General features: G+C 39.1%; 1 protein-coding gene across 1 annotated transcript in view; it reads left to right on the top strand.

Moving 5' to 3' along the window:
* Positions 1-755: 755 nt before the first annotated feature.
* The window catches only part of LOC104546990 (serine/threonine-protein kinase tousled-like 1), a gene marked incomplete at its 5' end in the record, with an annotated part of 12,913 nt that continues 3,318 nt past the window's right edge, over positions 756-10,350 (top strand). Inside the window, 8 exons of the mRNA XM_010192528.1 lie at positions 756-853; positions 4,120-4,201; positions 4,491-4,582; positions 4,669-4,758; positions 5,523-5,692; positions 6,822-6,957; positions 9,465-9,576; positions 9,861-9,968. Coding sequence (XP_010190830.1) covers positions 756-853; positions 4,120-4,201; positions 4,491-4,582; positions 4,669-4,758; positions 5,523-5,692; positions 6,822-6,957; positions 9,465-9,576; positions 9,861-9,968 — 888 coding nt within the window. The remainder of the gene's footprint in view (positions 854-4,119; positions 4,202-4,490; positions 4,583-4,668; positions 4,759-5,522; positions 5,693-6,821; positions 6,958-9,464; positions 9,577-9,860; positions 9,969-10,350) is intronic.

The raw sequence follows: 10,350 nt of genomic DNA, 5'->3' as shown, positions 1-10,350 counted from the left end.
CCAACTCCTCATATTCTGTGAGTCTGTGAATTCTTTACTATTTTAGTGAATCTGAATAAACAACTATTTCAGTGTTCCCTAATATATGGCATAAAGATGAGATAATTTTAAGTACTGAAATTAGTTTGGGAATGTGCTTATGCCTGACATGCTTCTTTTGAAATTGCTCTCAAAACCTTAGGCAAGACACGTTCTGCATTTGTAATTTTATTTAATAAGATAAAAATGGAAAAATCTTTTTAAATTAATTTGGTTTTGGTGTCTTATATCAACATCTTCAGAATGCTGCTGCTGCAATGACTTATTCTTTTTCCGGTCTGCACTTCAGCCCTGAAATATTCTAAACATCTTCTCTTCATTTGTCGGTTTGTACAAAATCTATAACTGCACACATCTCAGTCTTTTTCTCCTCTGTACACCAATTTCAGACCGCTTCCCAGATAATTTCTCTCCTTGGCTGAGGTACAAAACCCAGCCCCTTCTCGTTTCAAATAGCATCCCTACAGCACAGAACAAAACCGTGAACATCCCATTACCTGTGGGTTCATGGACAGGAAGGTTCCTTGAAACAGGCTTTTTCCTCATCTTTCTGAATTTTTTCCTGGCTTTAAGAGCAGAGCAGTGCTTTCTTCTAGTCCAGCGGGGTTTTATAATGTAATGTTCCTCCACCGCCACTAATATTGATGTAGGGGTAAAAATATCCTTTTCAAATGGGGAGTAAATAAGCTTTTATATTTCATTCTTTTCATTTGCAGGAGGAAGCTGAAATACAAGCAGAACTTGAACGTTTGGAAAGAGTTAGGAATCTTCACATAAGAGAACTGAAAAGAATAAATAATGAAGATAATTCACAGTAAGACTTTCTGTCCTAATTTTGCGTTTCTGTTTTTAAAATAAGGCTCTAAATCACATTTTACCTACAGGAGAGAGGCTCGTTCATTAAGTTTTCTTTGGTTCTTTTCGTTTATGCGTGTATTTTAAACACCCAACTTATTTAAACTTTAAAAATAGTAGAATTACTTACAATTTGGTGAAGTTATTAATGGTTTTATTGAGTGCACAAGAAATAACGTAAATGCACAGCTTACAGTGTATCGATGACAAAACTTGCTGGACTGTTTTACTAGGCTAAAAAAAACACTTATAAGGGAACTTAATGGACAATAGGTTCCCAGAAAATGGTGGGGAGGTTTGCAACAGCAGTGATTTTTGTGATGCAGTTCAGATTAGTTTGGGTTTTCTTGCACTGTAATTTCATTCCCACGAGGCACAGGTACCTAGCTGGAAAAAGGCAAATTTCCTAGTAGGAAAAAGACAAATGCAAAATCTTTTGTATCATGTTAGATGTTACTCTGTGCTTCAGCTTGCGTGGCAATGTATCATCACGTTACAGTGTTGGTAGCTCTTGCTATGTAGATTTGAAAGTACTGATTAGATAACTAAAACCAATTAGTCTGTTTTCCGTAATAGTGCATACAAACACTAACACTACGATTTCAACAGCACTTTAAGCTGGCACTGTGGCTTGAAAGGAACCGATTCTGCCCATGCCTGACTACTTCATTATGCCCTTGCCCTGCTTCCTTCCACATGCTTGCAGTGGCATTTCTTCACTGAACAAATGCTGCAAATCGATCCAAGTTAAAACCAGCTGCTGTGGCTTCTTTTTCTGGATTAGTTTTAACACCGGATCATTTTCCTGGTCTAGTTTTTTGCCCCAGTTGCAAAGATGCTTATGTTGCCATGAGGAGAGAAGGCAGTGCCGGGGTAGAATGAGCAGCCAGGGGGAAAGAGGTGATGAGACTGGGCTTGTTTCTGAAACAGTAGCCTTAACATGTTAGAATTTTGGTTTTTTTTACTTTTTAGACACACTAGAATTATACATACACTAAGACATCTAAACCTTAAAGCAATGGGATGTGGAGGTGTACTTAATTTTTTAATGGTCCTCATACCTACCCTGCAGGAGTACGGATAATTTTTGTTACCATGTGCCTGTAGTGCTAATTGATAGCTAAATTGGCATTGTGTTTTGGATATGAAAAATGAGCGTTGATGGTTACGATTCTATGGCAAAATATTTTCTTTTAAAAACAAATGTCCTGCAGCAAATAATCAAGCAGTTCTTTGCAGGTTAAATGATAACCTTTTTTAATCTTCAGTGTTCATGGCAGAAGATTTTCTAAAAGTAACTTTATTTTTTTGGAAAGGTGTCCTTCAACTGAAGGATTTGCCACAGAAAAATTACAGGCTTTGACTGTGTAGATACTGCGTATGTGGAGTGAAGAATGAATTACAGTCCCAGCTGAAAACTGAGTAATAGGCCATGGACAAGCAGAATACTGCAGCTTCACTGCTTGTTTTCTGTAGTCAATGTTTACACATTTTATGGTACAGAATGAAAAGCTGTAAACTGTGCTCGTGTTTCTGTGGGAGTTTAGACTTGAGTATTTACCAAATGGCCAAGCTGCAGCTTACACTCATAATATAGAAGACAGAAGCAATGGAGAAGTCATTTACATCCGCAGCCCCGCTGTCTTCCGTAACACATCTTGGCAACTTGGTCATTTCATAAGGGAGATGGTTCTGAAGCAAAGCAACTGATGGCTCCTGACTCAAATCCTGTTGGGTTTTCAGCTTCCAGCTGTGGTGCAAAACTGAGCCTTCTTTCATGTTCTAGCAACCTTCCCCTCTGTGTCCCTCTACCCACGTATGCCTTCCTCAGGCATCCCAGTTATAAAGTAGACAGCAAACTCACCTCTTCAGGGTTCCAGCCTTGACAACGAGAAGTAGGAAATATTTCCCAGGTTAGAGATGGGTAAACTTGTATGTCTGTGTGCATTCTTCACAAGTTGAGAATGCGGGTTAGGGCTTCCCTGTCTGGTTTTAGGGCCCGTGTGGTGCTGGGGCTACCTGCAAGGTGCAGCGTGTCAGCCATGGAGAGCCACACAGAATAGCAAAAGCAGTAGCAGAGAGGTATGGTTCACAAGGTGCGCCCTACTAGAGGCATACATGTAATATAAGGACCAAGAAAATGCAAATCTAAATTTGTTGAGGGTGGTTTTAAAGAATTCGGCTACTGGTCACATGGCAGCAATTGCCTAAAAATGCTACCTCTGAATTTGTTGTGTCTTCTACGCTAAGTGCTTTACTTCCTGTTTATGATTTTTTAAAAAAGTCTTTAGTAGTGCAATATGTATTTTCATAGTGAGGAAAAGGGAAGCCTTATGTTTAAAAGGGACACAGTAAGGAAGAATGTGCATCTTCCCTCAAATCCTTGACTACCTGTGATCTCCAAAACTGTAGAGAACGTGGAGTGACGGGATGACCTATTTGCAGACTAGCCCTAAACCCTTCCTTAAAGTTTTCTATGGAGTCTAATTGGCAGCTGGCCCTAGATTCAGGAGTGTGGTTGTCTCATCATTGCACTAGAAGTGCAATGAGTACTCACCTCCCTTCCCCAGTTGGATGGAAGAATACATTTTGTCTTCTGTGCATTTCAGGAGATAGTATAGTCCTTTTCTCTGCCCTGCAGCATCAGTTTGTGTTTGCAAGGAGTGTTTTCTTCTTGCTTTTGGCTAGAGTATGAGCAGATACTCAGTCAGATATTCATGTGTTTCCCCCATATTGCTCTTTGTTATTTGTAAACTTCTTAGTGTCATATAAAATCAGTTTTGTCAAAAAGAGGCAAATATGTACAACAGGTCTGGTCATGTTTCACGTGAAATTGGAAGTATATCCTCCTTGTCTGTCCCAGAAAGCTGAGGTTTGAGACTTCTCCAAAATTCGGCATAACAAGTAGATAACTCTTGTCTCATGTGTTTAAAGTTAAGGGTGCTCTTCTCATCCTCACAAAAATAAAGTAACAACATGTTTGTCAGAGTTGACTGTTTTGACAGTGGTGGTGTGATAGCATTTGTGCATTAAATAGTCAAAAGGTACTGAAATTGGCTGTGTTGTGTAGTTGCGCCGTAAAGCTACACGTGGTGTCATAGTGTTCAGCTTATTAGGTACTGCTAGTAAAAAGTTCCATTTGAGAAGTAATACTAAGAGTTTTACATTGTAGACTCTATTTGTATACCTTAAATAGAATTAAATTGAAATCTCTTTTCTTTGAAGATTTAAAGATCACCCCACGTTGAATGAACGGTATTTGTTACTCCATTTGCTTGGCCGAGGTGGCTTCAGTGAAGTATACAAGGTAGAGTGTGTTGGGTCTGCTGCAGCTGGTGTTTGGGCTGTGTACGTTTGTACGTTTGATTTTCGGGGGGGAGGGAGAGGATCTAAATAAGCAGAAGGATTGTAATGTGGCTTACTCTTTAAACACTGGTTGAGCAAACTGTGATTAACCCGTGGAGGGGGAGGTAGCATTACAATAGGCTTGTCAATAGACTTTTGAATTATGTGCGAATTGTATTCCTCTCTTTATTGGGTGTTATTTTTATCATCTTTGATTATAACTTTCCCATATTTGTGGGCTTCTTTTTCAGGCTTTTGATCTTTATGAACAAAGATATGCTGCTGTGAAGATTCACCAGCTTAACAAAAGCTGGAGGGATGAAAAGAAAGAAAACTACCACAAGTAAATATTAATGACTTACGCTTCGTATGTTACATTGAATAGCATTTTATTGATTGTAGAAGATTAATGTGTCCATCTTCCTTTAGACATGCCTGCAGAGAGTATAGAATACACAAAGAACTGGATCACCCCCGGATAGTTAAACTATATGACTACTTCTCCCTGGATACAGATACGTAAGTACCTGAAATGAAACATTTCTAGAACTTGGCGGGGATTTTAGTGCTGTATATTAAAGAGAAACGAAGAGTATTTTAACAGAAATAATGTGTTCTTGCTTTCAGCCAAAGCGCTTAGGGTTTCCTTAAGAGAACTGTACAAAACCCCAAACAAACAAACACTAGTTGCAGAATTTTGTCTCGGCTAGATACTGCAGTCCCTCCATGAAGCGATGAAAACAGTTTTGCAACAGCTGACTAGCAAAGCCCTGCAGGATGTCCTGAGGGTGAAAGGGCCGTGCAGTGCTGTAATGTGTCTGGGCAGAGTAAGGGCTGCTGCAGGGCAGGTCTGAAAGGCTGCTGTAGCTCAGACAAGTTTCCAAGACTGAATGACATCAGGAGCGTTACCAGCCTAAGTGTAGCCCATGGTCACCGGCCTGCACCTCTTCATGAAATTGTGTCACATCTTAAGGGATAGTGAATATTTATTTTTTTTAACTGAGAAACATGCCTACATAAATAAGGGTTTTTTTTAACTTAACCTGTCATCAGTATGGATGCATTTTCTCTTTTGATGAGTATGGATGTTCTGATCTGTGTCAAGTTTCACAAGCTAATAGTTACACCATGTGTTCTCTTAACAATTTAATTCATATAGTTTAATATTCAAGGCTTATTCAAGTTCTTAAACTTGCCAGTATCAAAGCAGATTGTTGTATCTCCATTTCTGATAATGAAGCTGGATAGATTATTTAATTTTGTCTTTCTGAATTCTGCTCTAGGTTTTGCACGGTGTTAGAATACTGTGAAGGCAATGACTTGGATTTCTATCTCAAGCAACATAAGTTGATGTCAGAGAAGGAAGCTAGGTCCATTGTAATGCAAATAGTAAATGCACTACGGTATCTCAATGAGATCAAGCCCCCTATTATACACTATGATCTTAAACCAGGTAAATCAGGAAGGATACGATTGAAAATGTCTTTTGTTTGTTTGTTTTTAAGCCTTTATTTTGTTTGTAATTCATGCCTGAAAATGCTAACATTCTTCTGTATGTCAGGCTTATTGTAAGCAACTGAAAAAAGTATATACTTTCAGTTCAAGTTTTACTGCCAAAATAATCTATCTTTTCTTTGGAAAAATGCTTATCATAACTTTTCTACTTTGTGTTACTTTGCTCTGAATTTGTAGGAGGGGGGAAAATCACATAGCACATAGATGCATACATTGATATTTAGCAGTATAAACAGATAAGACCATTAGTTAGCTCAGTCCTGTCTGATCGTTGTGGAATGATGTGTGGATAATTTTTCTCTTACCTATTTCTTAGCCTGTAAAGGATTGAAATAGATAATGGATCACTTTCAGCATGGTAGCATGAGCACTTCAAAACGGGGCTTTACAGGAGGTTTTCTTTACAATGAATAATGAGCATTGTCATAAGCAATGTATTCCATCTTGAATCCATGGCCTTTTGTTTTACCACCTTGCATGCACGGTGCTTGTATTCTTCATGTATTTTAATCTGCTGCACCTCCAAGTGTGGGGTTTGTGATGTAAATCTTGTGCCAGCCTGTGTGCTTGCTGCTGTGTAATAAATTGTTCGTATCGATTTCTCTCATATTATGGAATTGTACAGAATGAGTTCTTAGACTCATTATTTTTTTGTTCTCAGAGGAGCTTCATCAAGAAGTTATTTTACAGTTTTAACGCGCAGAGTAAGATTCACGGTATTGCAGCGATTTCTTGGCGTGATTTTCTGGCATATGCAAGCCCTGAAACCTGCAGCCGTGGGATTTACTCTGCTTCATTACAACCAGTGTACTGCTGTTTTGGTGCTTCCTCACTGTCCAGCCAGCTCCCAGCTGAGGGAGCCATTTCAGAGGATGATGATAACCTGGAGAATTCCTGAGACTGCACTGAAATGTGTCAAAGTGAAGTGACTCTAGACTTGAGGATATAAAGATGATGTAAAGTCAGCCCTTGTGAAGTTAGATGTTCCTGAAAATTGGACCTGGTTTTGAAAATAAAGCATTCTGTTAGCTGTTTGAGGTAATTTTTATTTTTTTTCCCCTTTATAGGTAATATCCTTCTTGTAGATGGAACAGCGTGTGGAGAAATAAAAATTACTGATTTTGGCCTGTCCAAAATAATGGATGATGATAGCTACGGTGTAGATGGAATGGATTTAACTTCACAGGGAGCAGGAACTTACTGGTAATGCCTGGGTTGATTTTGCTGTTTAGAGTCTGCGTCATTGTTCAGATTTCAGAAATGCTCTCTCATAAAGCAAATTTGGAGAGAGCTAGGTTTAAAAATATTAATACGGATGGAAAACAGAGACTTTTTGTGCAGTACTGTGAATGCTGATATTCACAGATGTTAGAATGGTGACATATCAAGTAAGAGAGCGTGAGTGTGTGTCTGGTTTTTATATTTATTTATATGTGTGTGTGTGTATAAAAAGAAGAAATGTGGAGATTATCGCTATGATTTAGAAATGTGGTTTCCCCGAAGAAGCAGGTGTTAAATCTTTGGCTGCAGGTGCTTGAAGAGTTTGACAGAGCTGTGATGATTAAGTGTGGGTGCTTAGTCCTTGGAAAAATTAGAGCAGGGATTACCAGCAGGTAATGTCCTTAGGACAAAAGAGTATTTACTCTTCCAGCCTAAAGGTTAATGACAGCTCAGCAGCCGTGATTTGTTTTCTGTGTGCACTCTCATGCTTGTCCAAAAACCTGAAGTTTTAGACCTGCCCACAGAACAGAAATGACAATAAGCATTTCATTGCTTACAGAAAAGCTGTTTCTAGAGTTTGCTTTCAAAAGGTGCAGCTTCTTCATGGCACAGACGCTCTTTAAGCCTGGGTGCATGGTAACTGTGTCAGGGTGAGTGGGATAGAGAGCCTGTGTTGGCCAGGTTAGTACTAGTTAATTCATTTGCTCTTTCTCTCTTTGTTTTGCATGTAGCAAGTTCAGAGTCTGAAGCTGAAACCCAACTCTAAACAGAGAAGCCAATGTCATTCCCTTTTGCTCTGCAACCTCTCCCATGTTCGGAAGTTGCACATAACAAAGATTTTGCCTTCTCCATCAGAATTTTTAGGAAAGAAAACACACACACTCTTGCACACGTGCCAACGCGCCCGTGCTGTGAGAAGGCAATTAGTCAGGTTGAAGAATTTTAGAAGTATTAAGCTTTTGCTACTTACTTAATGCTTTACCTGTTCAAACACCAATTTAAGTATTTTAATGTAGGATTGTATGTAAAAAAAATGTGACCTTTGGATTTCATCTAAATTGCCACAGGCACTGGTGGTGCTCTAAACTAAGAGATCAAAAAGGGTCTGTGACCATTATAGGTTCATGATGAATGTCTGGATTTCTAACTCACTTTCTCTGAGCCCAAAATCTTCATTAAGGTGGAAAATTGACTGACTTTAAGGTGGCGGATGAGCCTGTTTCGAGCAGATTGCACAGGCTGTCAGCAGCACGGTGCTGGAAGGGATTTCCTCCGTCACTGGGTCCAGTTACCTGCCTTGCCAGGCAGTCAGGTCACATAATCCCTTTTGTAAACTTACAGACGTTTGTATTAAATTTAGTTAGTGTTTTGTCCCCAGTAATCTGATTTGAAGTGTGTTCCGTCACCTCAGTCCTCTGATCATTAGAAACTTAATCTTCTAATTTACAGACTGTGTTTATCTGTGGCCAGTTCATACTTGTTTGTTCTTGTGCCAACTCTGTCCTCCCTGAAGTAGGTTATTTCCCTTCCTGCTACTTGCTCCTTTGGTTTCTTTTACAGCCTTCAGGGTTTTTTTTTCCCTGAATTACAGGCTCTCTCCATTCTTCAGATCATCTTAGTAGCTTTCTTTACACTTGCATCACTTTTAAGCTCATTTTGCTTGAATGTCATCACCAGAATTGTACACGAGTACTCCAGAAGAGATTTTGTGCCACTATGTGGAATTCATATTTGTGTTGCATTCTTAGTTCATTTTTCTGTTTATTTCTATTTCCGCAAATGTTTCTCCAAAATTTCTTTTAAAGCTGTTGATGAAACAGCATCTGGTCTATAGTTTGCTCTAATAGGTCTACAGTTGCTCTAATAGTTTTTATGCCTTTTTCAGTTTTATGTATTAGAGTCAGTAATACTGAACTGTCCACATACTGATATGTTTGGGAGGTTTTGCTTGGTTTTGAAGGGAAGTTCCATCTCCCCAGTTCTGCTGTAATTTGGGAAGGGCACAGGAACTTCCTCAGCTTTAAGTACACCTTCCTGCAGACTATAGGAGTCACCTTTGTCTACCATTAATGTTATCATTCTTACTGAAAACGTAGCTAAAGGGTCTTTAAGCCACATCTACATTATGTTTGATCCCTAACTAGGCCTTGCTGTAAGATGATCTATATGGCTTTCATGTTTTCTTGCTCTAATAGAAGACAGTTCATGTTTAACCTAGGATCCCAGTTTAAAAAAAGAAAAAGGTGATAATCAGTGTTTTATGTAGAGAGTGTCAGTATTTATGCTTGTATGCAACGGCCCCCCTGTTTGACTGACTGTACAACCAACTGTAATGCCTATTGCAGTGGGTGTGCAAGGTGTTAGAATGCAGATCACGAGGCAGCCGTACAGTTGTTAAAAGATGTGTCTGTATAATCTGATACTTCAGTAAGTTCTAGTGATGCCATACGTCTCCTTGCATACGCTGAGGTGCATGTTTTGTTTTCCAGGTACTTGCCCCCAGAGTGTTTTGTAGTTGGCAAAGAGCCACCAAAGATTTCCAATAAGGTTGACGTATGGTCAGTTGGAGTAATCTTTTTCCAATGCCTTTATGGTAGAAAGGTAAGGAAAATCTTGTGTGAAAATCTTACAGTTTGAGTGTAAATGCTGCTTTCCAATAGGCTGTGGATTACAGTTATAAAGACTACATGGATATTTGTTTGGTTTACTTTTTGGTGGTGTGCATTGCTATTGGAAGAAATTCAGAAAATCTTTACTGAAATATTGTACTTATGGAATGGTCAGTAGTTTGTATTAACAGTGCACAACTTACTATAGCATAAATATTTGTGAAACCGAAGTAGTTGGACAGCTCTCGTGAAGAAAATAATGTGCTTGTTTTTCAGCCATTTGGCCACAATCAATCACAGCAAGACATCCTACAAGAAAACACAATATTAAAAGCCACAGAAGTTCAGTTCCCTGTCAAACCTGTTGTAAGCAATGAAGCCAAGGTAACTTTTCATATGATCTCTGAGTAACAGTTCAAACATTCGTCCTAAAGGATTCGGCTATAAGGACGTAGTAACTAAACACAGTGGAGAGTGAGGATTTTGATGTTTTTATTTAAGCAAACTTATTCTGGGGCTCCTCAAAGTCATGTACTTCAAAGCAAGGCTGTATATACGTTCTAGAAATTCGCAGGCGTTTTTAAAGCAGGCCGCCTCAAAAACTGTCTGCTTGGCTTTTTCCCCGAGGACCTTGTGTGTCTCACTCAGGCTGTCTCCCTGGAAGCTCTTGTGAAATACTTCTGCTAACAGTAACAGGCTCTTTGTGAAAATAGTGTTATTCTCTGCAGCCTTATTGGCTTGAAGAACTATTTGACTACCAGTACCT

The sequence above is a fragment of the Mesitornis unicolor genome, unplaced genomic scaffold (genome assembly GCF_000695765.1).
Source record: "Mesitornis unicolor isolate BGI_N332 unplaced genomic scaffold, ASM69576v1 scaffold52820, whole genome shotgun sequence".
Classification (NCBI taxonomy): domain Eukaryota; kingdom Metazoa; phylum Chordata; class Aves; order Mesitornithiformes; family Mesitornithidae; genus Mesitornis; species Mesitornis unicolor.
This window is presented reverse-complemented; position numbering and strand designations above follow the sequence as displayed.